This window comes from Aspergillus saccharolyticus (assembly GCF_003184585.1).
Source record: "Aspergillus saccharolyticus JOP 1030-1 unplaced genomic scaffold BP01scaffold_6, whole genome shotgun sequence".
In the NCBI taxonomy this organism is placed as follows: domain Eukaryota; kingdom Fungi; phylum Ascomycota; class Eurotiomycetes; order Eurotiales; family Aspergillaceae; genus Aspergillus; species Aspergillus saccharolyticus.
Genome location: NW_020290616.1, coordinates 574,272 through 588,707, shown reverse-complemented (window position 1 = coordinate 588,707; position 14,436 = coordinate 574,272). Strand labels below are relative to the sequence as shown.

The following is a 14,436-nucleotide window of genomic DNA, read 5'->3' as shown; positions in this document are numbered from 1 at the left end:
CGAAAATGGAAAACTTTATACATAAGGTGGAAGTTAATGGCGGATTAAAGCATTATAGGGAATCCTCAATGCTGGGAGGCGACCCATATTAGCTTCATTCATGCACGCGAGTCCCGGACTTTCACATGTGCTGGGGATGGCTTGGACGTCCACGCCGACCGCCAGCAGACTGCGCCTGAGCTGGCTGTGCTTGGGCATAGAACTGCGAAGGATACTGATACATTTGAGCGGTGTTCATCACAGGGCTGAACTGCTGAGGAGCAAAAGCCGCCTGATTCAGCATGGAACCAGGGTTGATCTGCTGGGTGGGAGGCCCAGCCAAGGTGGCAGCCTGGGTCTGCAGAGATCGGAGATTGTCTGCTGAAGGAGCTCCAGCCGCAAACCCAAAGTTGGAATTGCCCAGACTTGGATATAGCCCGGACGGGGAAAGACCACGGCTTTGCGCCGCAAGGTAGGCCTGGTATTGGAGTTGTTGCTGAGCCAAGGGCATCATAGGGTCCTGGCCATATCCAGGCCCATTGACACCTCCAATCCCGCCAAGAGAATTGATACCGCCTGCAGAACCAAGGTTGCTGATGCCATTGATACTGTAAGGATCATACACTCCGGCAGCCGTCTGTTGCTGCTCCGAGGGCATTGGCCGAGCAGCGTCCTGACTAAGCATGGTAGGGAAAGGGGCGCTATACTGCCTCTCCAAAGGCGGCTGTGGAGCATAGTTCGATGCTGCTTGGCGAGACGCTGAACGATGTTGCTGCTTGTCCACATTGGATCCGTGATCACGACCATGATGGTTCTCCCGAGCGCCTCCACGGGAAGACAGGCCCACTTCGTCCATCAGGCGTTTGTAACCTTGACTTGGAGTTGCCTTAAGCTTGGTGAGAACCTTAGAAACATTCTTGACAACCTCGGCGCGCATTGACTCGTCAAAGAAGGGTGTAGTGAGAACCTTGAAGATCAGGGTCGCCCCCGAAGTTTGGTCGCTCAAGATCCGTTCCAACACTTCGTCACCCGGACTGAAGAACAAGGCTTTCAGCACTATCTCACGGGCATCAGGCTCATTGCGTTGGTTGATGACCTTCAAGACGGTAAGATACGCGACCTTGTGAGTACAGAGATGGACGAGATGAGGGACCAGCCTCGGCGCAAGCACAGTCCGTCGATGAGGGAAAGTGCAAGTGTCGAGGAACCAAGTCAGCAAAAGAGCACCATTGGCATTCGTTGCGAGTTGCACACTGTGAAGGGCGATGGCCGCTGCGAGCATACGTTGCTGGTCTTTCGTAGCATGGTGGCTCTCAAGACAAGCTCGCATGGCCCTCGCCCCGAATCTGCCTTGGGCGATCTCCCACATCCGACTCAGCATAGTCTCAAAGATAAAATCATTAAAGGGAGCACCGAAGCGTAGACAGCACTGGAGGACGTAGTTTCCATACTGATCAAGGAACAGAGGTACAGTGTACGGTCGAAGAGCATCAACGATCAGCCTCATCTGGTTCGGGGTTTTGGCGACATCGATGATCTTTTGAGCAGCCCAGGTTCCATTCTTGTGGATACCTATCTCAGCGAGGTGAGGAGCGATTGGAGCCAGCATCTGCTCCTTGGTCGGTTCAGAACAAAACTCGAATAATTTCTGGACCACGGTATTGCCCAGATAGTCAGAGGCCAACTCGGCGATTTCTGGGAGCATGGCAATTGCAGTCTCTTCAATTTCCTGTACCGAGCAGGCACCATTGTCGATCCTCTTGCGGATGTCACGGAGGCGAGGAGCATCGAACATTCTTGTCTGGCTAGGCTCGGCAATCGAGGGTATCTCATCTTCGAACGTATCAAACGAGATGGCGCGTTGAACACTAGCAGAGATGTTCAGAGCGTCATCTTCAGTGGCACCGAAGTCTTTAACAATCTGGGCCATTTCTGGTTGAAGCTCCGCAAGAGCCGGGATTTGAGGGACACAGAGTCCGCCCTCGGACCTGGCCAGACCATCTGGCCCACTCGAGCCGGCGTTGGGATCCGGAGTAGGCGATGACTGAGATCCATTGACTCCCGGCGTACCACCTGCAGAGCTTCCGGGAACTTTAGCGTACCCAATGCGAACTGGGCCAGCACCAGGGAAGATCTCCTTGCCGTTCAGCAAAGATTTGGCCTGAATGGCGCTTTCGATGCGCTCGAAGTTGACAAAACCGCAATTCTTGTGAGTCAGCACACGAGTGGACTCAATCTTGCCGTAAATGCTAAAGATCGCCTCAAGAGACGTGACCGTAGTTGAAACGGGAATGCTTCCAATCCACAAGGCGCGAGTTGGCCCGTCCTGATTATTCTCATCTGAGATTTCCGCTGTAGGCCGCATGCCGAGATTGGAAGCATTATTGCCGCCCAGATGCATCAGCTGTACGGCTTCAGACAATTCGTCATATTCTCCGCTTTCTGCGATATTCAGATCAGCCGCACTGAAGCTGTTTTCAAGACGCGAGGGCGTAGCTAGGTAGTTACGAATCGATGAACGCTGAGGCGGCGCTTCCAGGATTCCGGCGGTCCGGGCACGAGGGCGACTGGCAGATGCGTGGTTGGCAAAAGCCTGTACCGCCAAGTTGTGTTGATGTATCTGAGCCTGGGTTGCAGCCAACTGAGCAGCCGTCGCCGCGGCCGAAGGCGTGACGGTGCCAGAGGGGATCTGTGCATATCGGCTCTCATATTCCAGATCTTCATCATCAGCATATTTTTCTTTGGCATTGACGGAATAGGATCGAATTCTGCTGTTGTTCTTCATCATCGCCAGTTCAGCGAGTAGCGGAGGAAGTGAAGACTGCTGCTGCTGTTGCTGTTGAAGAAGCATATCAACCGAGGGCCGCACAAGTGTGGCTCTCGGCTGTTGCGGGGTTTCCGCGAGGCCCAGATAATCCAGTGTTTTGACATCGGTATCGGCGAGACCGTCTCGGGAAAAGGACGAATGACTTGGGGAAGCCGGACCCTCAGAGGAGCGAATGCTTGTGAGTGTCGTAGCCCGGTCACGGCCGGTTGCCCAACTAGTGGAGAACAAGGAGGGCCCGAATGGACCAGAGGATCCAAGGAAGTTTGCTCGCTGAGGCATAGAGCCAGCTCGGAGACGCGAGAGGGAACCTGCGCTAGTTCCGCCTGCGGTGGTAGCAGTCTTTGTGCCTGTGTCGATGCCAGTAACCCCGGTCGGACGGAAGGGACTAGTTGACGGCGTAGGCCTTGAGGTCTGGGGAATGTATTGTTGTTGAAGATTAGCTTCGTTCAGCGCACCAACGGGCGAGAATCTGGAGGGGACGGTCCCGGCTCGAGCTCTCCGAGCCGTGCTGTTGATTGAGCCGCTCGCAGTGGGAACCAAATCAGGAAACCCCTCTTGACTTGGGGACTCAGGAATGTTCTCGCGGAGGGGGGTCGAATGGCCGCTGGTTGGGGGGCCCCAGATACTGGGGGAAACACCTTCCTCTGCTTGAATTTCACGTGCTCTAGAATGTATTTGGCCAATGTCAGTCATTGAACGGACGATACAACTCTACTTCCCCGCGGTAGGGAAGCTGCCTACCGTTTCGAGTATAAGCGAGCCCCCAGTTCATGTGAAGGGGATCCAGCCCCTAGCCTCGCACTTCCAATGGAGCCTGCAGCGCCATTCAGACCAGTCGTGGGCCCAAATGGCGGCTTCATACCAGCAGAGACTGATACATCACTAGGAGAGCTGCGGCCCGTACTCGTTCCCGGCATTGGTTGGGTTGTGGGAATATAATTGAGGTTCATGTGGCCCTCGGGTCGTGAAACGGGTAACATTATGTATTATATCCCTCCACCTCGACACAGGCGGAAACCGAACGCTAAGCGCACCTGAAACGAGAACGGAGGATGATGTTCGTCGGTCAACAAAACTGTTATTCAGTCGGAGAACCGGTTGGCGCGCCACGTATACCAGTCCGATTAGAACAGCGACGTGGAGCAATGATGCGCGAAAGTTCTGCGAAGGGCAGTAGGCAACAATTTGCGTGTGAATGCTCGAAAGCCCGGTGGTTCGGTGCGCGGTGCGTATTGCGAATAAACTCGTAACGGGGGTCGGCGAGGACTGGGTCCAAGAGAATACGTATGCTCTAACGATGACAAGAGGCCAGGGAACAGGGCAAAAATTGATGCGAAATCGTGAAAGGCTGTGCGTTGTCGGTTATGAATAGACCAGTCGCCGGGGATGGCACACGGGTAAGAATTGTTTGGGGCTAGTGTCCAGACTCGATGGCCACGATCTACCGCAGTGATCAGATCTCAATGAATGATTTTCCACTAAGCCACTTCGGACCCGCTCGAAAGATCGTAAAGGCACGCAGATTGCCTGGACAAGCAAATCGAGCGACAGGGAGGGTGTCTGTAGAAATCAGGAGAAGGGACCCGGCGGGATGTTGAGGAACGCGGGAGATCCAAAAGAGCCGGTTAAACTAGAGGTGGCTGGAAATAAACTGCGCGACGTTTCGGGCGGAAGCCTAAAAAAGATACAAGAATGGAAAAGACTGGAGATTGAGAGGAAGAGGGAACAATAAATATGGGTAGGATGGCAGTGAGATTAAGAGTGAAGGCAAAGAAAGAGAACAATTGGGAAAAGGTGAAGAAAGTGGTGGTGATAATGGTGAAAGGGGGGGGGGGGGGGGGGGGTAGAGGTAGAGGGGGGGGGGGGGGGGAGAAGGAGAAAAGGAAAGCTGTGGGTTGATTGTGGTGGTGGAGGTTTGGTTACTTGTTGGGCGGAGAGCGAGAGAGAGAAGGGGAGGGAAGGATGGAAAAGGACGGGAGTTCACAGTGGAAGCTCTGGACTTTGCCGGATCCCCGGGGAGGGCATGTCATATATTCGGCTTTGTGGTTGGTCGGACCCAACCGGTTCTAATTTATTGTTATTGGGACGGAGTTGGGATTCTGACTTCTGTGACTGTGGATTTTTCAAGGTACCCTCGAAGTCTAATGAATTATCAACTAGGTATGAACAATGCGATGATTGATCTGTGTTGACTCTCATCTCAATTGTTGCGCTCGTGGTGATTCTCATACTTCCCAAAAAGCAGAGACCAGGGTGTGAATCGGTGTGTTACCTAGCCACCATTCACGATCATGAGGATGTAGTCTATCGCTGTCTGTGTCTTTGAAGATGAACAGGAGAGTTGAATCTAGTGTACAATTCTCAATGTCTCTGATTTGTAAGTTAGTATCGACTTATGCTTGCAAAGCCTGTTCCTGCCCTCGGAACTCAATGTATCTATCTTGCCTATGAATATATCTCCATCGCTGTTAAAGTGCATATGTAGTGACCTAGGATACCATTGATACAGGGCTACTAAGTTAGTGAAGTCATGGGACCGTGACTATTAGTACTCAAGACTCCCATGGCTTCGTGCAAAGAGATTGCAGTGGTGGACAATGCCACTAGCAGCAGATAGTCTGGTGACGACGCTACCCTCCATCCCCAGGATCGCGGTCTAATGATAGTGAAGAGTGGCCGAGCGCCCATTCAACTTTGAAACTTAGCACGAGAGTATATCTTCATACTACTGGTCAGGGACACGAGTTGATAGGCCAGTTATGCCTGAGCCAGTGAGCGAGTAGTAGTCTAGAAGGAGGATTTCTATGAGGCGGGAGGCAGTTCGTCGTTCTGAAACCGTGGATGTTATCTGGCCCCGAACGGGTGATGCTCGCCCTGAAACATGCTAAAACCCCGCATTCCCAAGGTTGACACGGGCAGTGTTGACCACCTTGCAGCCATTATTGAATACTATCTCCCGGCCTGATACAATGAGAAAGAGACACAGCGATGGCCAAGGATTTGGCACCTTGATCAAGTCAAATGTCGTCACAACATACTGTCTAGCTTGCTGGAAAGCAGCGTCTCCTGATTCCTTTCAGGGAAAATAGAGTGGAAAGGATGCAAGGGATCAGTGACCTGGCTAAGTTACTAACAAGAGATCAATTCCCTGTTCGATTTCGTCACTTGAACTGGGCCTTGGATACCAGCCCAAGGTCAATTCCTGCCAAGAACAAAACAGTGAAATATGGAAAAGGCAGAAGAGGAGGAGGGCTGGCAACACTTCAATGCCTTGAACGGAGCTTCACCTGCAACACAAGCACAATAGTACCTTGTCAAAGAAGTCGCCGCAGTTGGTTAGCAAGATGGTACCTGACCCAAGAAAGACCATTTCCCCATTTCTAGCCCAAATTCGACTCAAGTCAGGTGTAGTCAAGTGTAGTGACAGTGAGAAGAGGTCAGTCACGAAGTCAGAGTCAAGCTCACCTTGATTATTGAATCAGATTCCATTTACAGAGTAGTATAGGGTACATATTGCACTAATTAACTAACTTACTCCGTCAAGATTTACTGAAACCTCAGGAAAGATAGTCATTCAGTCACGTGCTAATACTTATGCCTGAGGCAACAAGACTAGAGGTCCGGTGAATCTCAGCACTGCCTGCCTGCCTGCCTCTCCGCAGTGCAGCTAGCGGCACGCCGTTTGCCATTCCCAGGAAAAAAGTTCTCCTCTGCCGCCGCGTTTCTTCTATATATATTACCCTGTGCACACCTGTATGCGAGGGTAGCTGATTCGCATGGCAGCAGTAGTACACCTGCTGTACCTTGACGCGCCTTAAGCCGACCTGCGTTTCATCGTGGCTTGACGGTCGGCTTCAGTCAAATAGCTTGCTTTACCTACCGTCACCTTCCCATCTCGAGTCTACGCACAATGACCGACGTACATGAAAACACACCCTCCGCGGAGGAAGACCTTCCGGTCGAGTCGCTTATTCAGGGACGCGCGAAGAGAAGCACCGCGGGGCTTCACATGTCGGCTCTTCTGGATGCTGCCGCTGACGACGACCTTGCACTTTTATTCGAAGAAGTCGAGGACGATAATGAATTTGCTGTAGATGCAGAAGAATTGGGTGGCGAGGAAGACGATATGCGTTTCGATTCTTCGTCTGATGATGACGATGACCAGGGACCCAGCGCCAAGGACGATGACTTTGAAGGTGAACAACAACTACAGAAGGAAGAGCGAGCAGACAAAAAGAAGAAGAGAGCGAGGGAGGACCTTCGATACAAGATAGCTGCTAAGAGAGTCAAGATCGATCCCACCGCCGTCTCCGCAGTGCCTGCCCCACGGCCGAAAAAGAAGTCCGAACGCGTTTCTTGGATTCCAACACCCGAGGAGGGCCCTACGAGATCGTCGTCTCGCCGGCAAACCATGCAGAACAAGGAGCTCACGCACGCACGACTCAAAGACAGCGAGGAGAAGCGGATCCGTCTCATAGCGACCATGGAGGAGGCAGCGAAGCGGAAGGCTCAATTTAAACCCAAGGAGATGACACAGGCCGAGCGTCTCGCTGAAGCTGAGAGGGTAGAGCGGCACAACAGCAAAAGTCTTAACAGATGGGAGGAAATGGAGAAGAGAAAGGCAGAGGAAAGAAAAGCGAAGATCGAGGCACTGCAGAACCGTCGTCTCGAAGGTCCGGTTATGTCATATTGGAGCGGTATAGCAACATGGACTGATGGTCGCTTAACGCGCATTGGAAAAGTTGAGATCACCGCGAAGCCGGAAAAAGAGGAGCCCCAACGCAAGAAGAGCAAGAAAAGCGACAAAGAAGGGAAAAATGCGACGGAACTCAAACCGACCGAGGATGGTGCTGCTGCTGGGCCTGCCACGTCGGAAAAAGCCCCTCCTGCAACTGACCAGCCCGAAAGCTCTAAGGATCCGGTCGCGCCTGGTGAAGAGGCCGCGGCGAAGGAACATCCCGAGCCCTCGAAAACCGAGCCAACTGATTCCCAGCCGCTCAAAGAAGGTAATGCGCCATCAGAAAGCAGAACCACCAATGCCGATGGCGAAGCTTCCCCATGTGCTCTCGAATCTGCATCTGCATCTGCACCTGCATCTGCAGAGGCCCCAGCCGCTGCCCCGGAGCAGACTTCCCCAACCACTGCCATCGAGGCATCGAATACAGAAAATGTGCCCAAGCCGCATCCCGTAGATATCGAAATGAAAGATGCGGAAGCAGACACTCAGGTTTCTGATAAGCCCCCACAAGGTGGAGAGGTAGAAGTTGCTCAACCAGCAGTCGACGCAAAGGAGCCAGAAGCGACTACAGCGAGTGTAGCTGGAGCGTCGCAGTCCTCACCACAGGCTTCCAAAGACCAGGATCTTGCGGCCAAGCACGAGGGACAACATGAGCTGAACCTGCCAGAGACGCAGCCGAAATCAACTGAAACCACGCAACACACGCAAGAAAACCCAAGAGATGCGACGAAGGAACCTGTTTCTGAGCCGCTTGCAGCCGCCGGCCAAGTGTCAGAGACAGTCGCAGCTTCGGAGGAGCTCTCACCTACCGCAGTGCCGGCCGCTGCTGAAGCACCTTCTCAGGCCGATCCACAAAATATCCCGGTGCCAACACTATCGGAGAAGGAGACTCTCGAGGTGCATGCTAGTCAGCCACATGTCGCAACCCAAGCAGAGGTCCCTCAACCTCCTCCAGTCATTGAACATACGGGACGCAACCTGACGATCCTGGAAAACTTTGATGATAAGACTGCTCAAAGCCGAGAATTCAGCATCTACTTCAATGCCAAGAAGCCCCCGAGGCTGACCAGTACGTCCACATCTTTGTGCAATCCCTTCCATATGCATAAGCCCCATTCAAGTTCACTAACAAGCAAATAGAGATCTCCTCATCCCTCTGTGTTATCACATCACTTCCCTCGCGCTATCGGGATCCCGACACCTCTCTTCCTTTCGCAAACGCTTATGCTTATCACGAGATCCGAAATGCCGTGTCGCAGAAGTTCAGCTGGAGCCCAATGCTTGGGTGTTATGTAGGCCCAGCGGGAGTAGCTGCACGCGGAGTCCCGGCAAGGTTTCTGGGCGGCCCGGAAGCGAAGGAGGAAACCACGAAGAGCGCGCCCACTGCGGGTGATAAGACCAACGAGGACTCTCCTGCGACCAAAGCGGATGGGGAAGTGAAGACTCCAGCTGCAGGTGAAGCTTCGACTACCTCGAAAACGTCTACACCTGACCCTGGTCCCGCTGCTGCACCTACTCCCACCCCAGTGGCATCGACTTCCATCCCAGTGGCATCCACTCCCGCCCCAGTGGCATCCACTCCCGCCCCAGTGGCATCCACTCCCGCCCCAGTGGCATCTACTCCCGCCCCAGTGGTTTCTATTCCCGCCGCAGTGGCTGCAACTGATCCAATGGAGATTGATCAATGATTACTATCGCACCTGGGCTGCCTTGAACCCCGACTCTTTTGTCAGAATATGTATAATACTATGATTCAGCCAATGATACCCACATTAATGCTTCCAGTTTGTCCAGAGGTAAAACAATTCCTCCTAGTTACTGCAGTCTGTCGCATCCTACATTCTCACCTTTCCACGTGGGAAAGAATGTTAGGTAAAAAGAGGATAACTAGGTAGCGTTAGAGATGCGGTCACGTAATCAACTGCACACAGGCGCAGTATGTCTGTCTACTCATGCATACGGTTAAAATGGCGGCTGCCTTGTTGCGGCGTAGGGTGGCAGCCGCAATGCTCGTACGTGACGAGGTGACTACAGCACTGCTTACAAGATAGTCCAAGTAAATCGCCCAGGATCCGCGTGTCATGGGTGCAAGTGGGATGCACAGATCATGCGCAATAAGCGTTTGGTTACGGACGAGAGTCATCATGCGGCTCGCGCGCATCGTTGCCGTCAGCGCCAGCTACGACGCGGAAATTTCTCCTTCTCCAGCACGAGGCTCAGACGGCGGGGAGTGTTGGCAGTCATCAGCGCACGGAGTCTATGAAGGTTACTCCGTACACTTACAAAGGAAAGGTCCTATGCTTCCTCTCCTGCACACCTCAACAGCTCAGAAGGGACTTCTAATAGCCCAGCCCACTACCTAATGGCATTTCCTCTTTGCATTTTATCTTCCATCGCGGGCGCGGGCTACTATGCGCAGAATTTCAAGTCGGACTCCTTCGAGTCAAGTTAGCCGACTTATCTTACCTTTTCTCTGCGGCGCCAGGTGCTAGGCAGGAGGAAGGGACCAATTCACTACCACCCACCAGCTGAACTGGCAACTGAACCATATGTATGTATAGAACCGTATGACTGGACAGTCGGCTATCCTGCCCAACGTGGACTCTGCAGACTGCAGACGCAAGCCCCATGGAAGAGAGAGGGAGGAAAAACTTTAGTAGGTAATAGGTGTAGTAGGTTGGAAGTCTCTTTAGCTTAACCAGTCGGTACATGCGGAAGGGGAAAAGTGATGTTGCATTGGTACGAGACCTCCCCCGTTCTCTCCCCTCCCCCATAAGTCTGGGGCTGATTTGAATGCGGGCGGGGGGCAGAGGGAAGAAAGAAAGAGGTACCGTATGTTCCTTGGTCTCTTCGGGTCTGAAAGGAAGTCTGTTTGTTTGAGGAACAGGGGATTCCCCCTTCCACCCCTTGGAGGAAAAGGTTTCTGGATTTTTTAGAGTTTTGTTTCTCGCCCAACGTGAGGGAAGAATCAGGAACTCTGGATGGATGCAGATTGAATGAGATCGGGAGAAGGGTGAATTAGATCAAGGGTGTATGTATGCATTGTATATCTGCAGTGGCTTATCTTGTGCCCTAATGAGGCAATCTGGCGGGGCAATTCGAGGGGAGGCGCGGGATAGCCGGAATTGTGAAGAGGAAGAGAGTCAATGAACAAAGTGAGCTTGACACGGCCCGCTGGGATGCGATTATTACTTAGGAGTGTATCAGCCAGGCATGATAGCAACCAAAATCTACCTGAGGAGGAAGATTGGAGGGGCGGGGCCTGAATACTACTTGGAGCGTAGGAGTAGGTACCGGTACTGGTAGTAGCGTGGCCGCATCGGCACTCCCGCTGAATGCAACGATCTCATAGTTGAACTTCTGCTGGAGAGACGGGAAGAAGAAAGAGCCGTTTGCGCCTTAAGCAGAAGCAAGTACTGCAGTTACTGACCGTTACTTGCAGTGTGGCAGCCGTTGCAGCCAGCCATCAGGGCTCGAACATCTCCCCATGTAGGATTGGAATCTCGAGCGGGAAAAGATTGAAACCATAAGGTAATGCGCAGGGATGGTTTGAAGTGAAGTGAGGCTGTCGTCAACGAGGCCTCAAAGTCAATCAAACTTTAAACAAAACACTCGAGGCCAACGTCAGCGATCCTATCCTGGCTGGAGAAGTGGCTTAGTTCGGTTTCTTAGAAGTCCAGAACAGGTCCTGACACGGTCGAGATCGGTGGACCTCGGAGTTTGACAAACACAAGAGTCGATACTTGGTCCGGAGTTGTTCGTACGACTGGAATGACTGGGTGGGAATGTTCATCCGCCGTGAGTCGATTATTATTATTATTATTTTTTCAGATCGTTTGTCGTAGGGCAAACTGTCTTCGTTGTTTTGTTGGTCGAGACGGGGTGAAAACCAAATTACCTTGAATTAAGCCGGTGTTTATCATAGAGTGCATGTTGGCTATTTTCTAGTACTCTCCCGGACCCCACTATCATCGACCGTCTCTGTTGCTGTCTTGATGGCATCATAGACTACTTACTCTATACAAAGCCTTCAGTATGGCGTCCGGGTAATTATTCCCTCCTTGATGGCGTCTATTGTAAGCACAAACCATCGCTCTATTCTTGCTTTGCTGAGTGTATTTGAGCTATTTTCGTCATTGCGATTGGCGATTTGCCCCCTCTTCATCAGAGCAGCGGTTTATGGGAGTGTTCCTGTTGTGGCTGATCCCGCCGAACCAACCCTCTTTGCTTCTGTTCCGCTTCTACCGAAGACTAACAGATACCATTTCAGACATTTGTATTGATGGCGTCACACCCCCAAGGTGGACGAAATGGTGGAAAGATAAAGCATGTACTCCATAATGAAATGCAGTTTCGAAGGTTCCTTGTTTGGTCACCACCAAGGTCAATAGGTACGGTGTGTATTATGTGCGCGCGTATGTGTGTGCAACTGGGCCATATGGCGCGATCATTGGATCTAAACGGCGGTTGATCCCTTGATACTGCAGAGGAACAACCTTCGAGCCCTGCGCCTCCAGCCCACTACTTACCATGTGTAAGCTTGTACGTAAAGCATTGGTCTATCCCTCATTGTAGTACCCGGGGAGTCTGAGTCTCGGACATTGCCTAGAGACTCTAGACCCAAGAGCGGTGGAGTAGGAGGGATTGACAGCTGACGCCCCTCGGTGGATGATGGGTGCCCGAATCAAAGAAAGGTTGCCAATCTGAACGCTGGGGGAGTGAGTGGAGGTGGGAGTGGGTGTTGATGATCCGACCTAGAAGCCCCGGCGTCGACCATATCGTCCAAGCCAAGACGACATGTCATCCGAATGCGACAGCATGATTGGGGCCGCGGGGGAAATGAGGTCTTCCCCCGCGACCCGATAAGCGTGGTTCCGTCGGTTATAGGAAAATTCCAGAGATCGGAACGGGCAGGGAAGACGAGCAGATTGCAAGGTGATGTGATGGGAATGGGCTAGGAATTATCACACTGGGTACGGAGTAGTCTGGCATACTACTCCGTCGATACTAGGAAATCAAGGCTCGGTGGAAGTGACTCCGTCGTTAGGTTATCTCCAAACCATGATACCGTACCCCGCTCCGGCAACGCTGGAGTGCCGATGGTATGCCGATTGAATTCCAATATAAGAATGCGGGCAGACATCAACGGATTCGGACGGAGAAGGCTGGAATCCAATTTTTCTATTCTGTTTCCTCAGTCTGACCTCAACTCTCTCCACCGGATCCAGAGCGGTCACAGCTACCAGCTACTAAATTTAGAGAGACCGGTCCAGCGAAAATTCTGTTTCAACAGCGGAGATCAAGTGTAACGGTCGGTGCTCCGTACATTGGTCTGATACTCTCTGATTAGATCATCCAGCTGGTGGTGAGGTAAGCAGCAGTTATTTTTGTTGTGTTTCCCAATTAAGATGAATGAATGGAGAAAGTGAAGACAACGATTGCGCGTCGCGGGGTGGTGCCTGAGGCCATGATGGAGGGGGGCATCTCTGCCTCCACCCCCCACCCCAGTTCTAGACCAAAATGGCGTGACTCCCAAGGTGAAGGACTTGACGTGCTCGGCGGTTGTCACCTTCACCCTAGGGAATAATGCGCAATCGTTAGAAGGAAAAAGAGAAAAGAGAAAGGGAACCCCAGGGCTGACCTCGTCTAGGTGGTATTCCCCTCATCCCAATACACGGATAGAGTTCTGTTCTAGAATCTGCCGCTGCTCAATTATATTTACCCATATACCTCCCTCCCTCGCCCTCCACGTCTTCCCCTCGGTCCGTCGGCCAACCGGACATATTGAGTCAAACAAAACGAAGAAAGACTTAAATCGACTACGGAGTCTCCGTACAATTGCTATATATCACAATCTTAGTCTTGTGTACCTGACCTCAATATCCCTGGATCACGCAATATTCTCCGAGCGACTTCTTGTTTTTTTTTTACCTTTCAGTTTACAACTAGCTGCACGATAGTGACCACCACCGCCACTTCATAATCCCGCATAGTTGGGAGCACAGCAACTTCCCTTCTTTGGGACCAGCCGAGTCGCACGTGCGGTGCGGTGTATTTTGAAGACAACATCACTACCGTCATTCAATCCAATAAAGAAGAGAAACATCAACAAGACAATCATCATTTGCTTCAGCTGGCTGGTAAGTACACACACTATCTACACAGTATGCCTGCCTGCCCGCCCGTATCCGGCTAAATTTATCGTTTCTCTTCGTCATTTTCTATGCCTGGTTCCAAAAGTCCCCTTATCTCTCCCCACTCAGAGGCCTTTGATAACCGTCCAACGAGTCGCCCACTTCCCCGTTTAGTGAAACTGCGCTTTTTATTTTGTGACTGATCTGACCATTGCCGTGCCACAGCAGATACGCAGATACACACACAGAAAAGCTTATCGGCGTCATTATCATCATAAAGAATTCTCAATCCGCCTGCTACATATTTGCCTCATTGCTAGGGTTTCCCTTTCCCACCCCAAGAGAAGCAAAAAGGAAATCTGTATTCTTAGGTCATTCCGTCGGATTGATCCAGCGCATGCCCATCATCATTATTGCCTCCCTTTTGTTCTTTTTGGACGAGTGCGAGGTATTATTACCATCACGGGGACTTACAGGACTTCCCAGTACGACTATCCGAGACAAAGCTGGCCTAGTTGGTTGGTCCTGCGGTGCACTTGACCTCCCCTGCTAGCCGCAAATCCCTCATACTCTGACCCCATCAGGGGAAGCTCTCGTGCTCCACAACTGGACGCGGCCTTCATCGGCGCAAGGTACCACCCGCCGAACTATCTCAGATAGAGCCACACTGGTGCCTCTTGACGAGTATATTTTTTTTATTTTATTTTATTATTTTTTTATGATTGCCCTATACATAAACCCCTTCACACACCGCCATC

General features: G+C 51.9%; 2 protein-coding genes across 2 annotated transcripts; one reads left to right on the top strand and one right to left on the bottom strand.

Moving 5' to 3' along the window:
- Positions 1 to 22: 22 nt before the first annotated feature.
- BP01DRAFT_197518 (putative RNA binding protein Jsn1) lies at positions 23 to 4,108 on the bottom strand. The gene is made up of 2 exons (XM_025570996.1): positions 3,548 to 4,108; positions 23 to 3,470 (listed from the first exon to the last, which is right to left on the bottom strand). Exons 1-2 carry the CDS (start codon positions 3,784 to 3,786, stop codon positions 122 to 124), a joined length of 3,588 nt encoding a protein of 1,195 aa, XP_025433761.1. The 5' UTR covers positions 3,787 to 4,108; the 3' UTR covers positions 23 to 121.
- Positions 4,109 to 6,477: 2,369 nt separating this feature from the next.
- On the top strand, positions 6,478 to 9,301 carry BP01DRAFT_414093 (putative signal transducer). The gene is made up of 2 exons (XM_025579038.1): positions 6,478 to 8,613; positions 8,685 to 9,301. The coding sequence occupies exons 1-2, from the start codon at positions 6,717 to 6,719 to the stop codon at positions 9,230 to 9,232; spliced, it is 2,445 nt and encodes an 814-aa protein (XP_025433760.1). The 5' UTR covers positions 6,478 to 6,716; the 3' UTR covers positions 9,233 to 9,301.
- Positions 9,302 to 14,436: the final 5,135 nt, after the last annotated feature.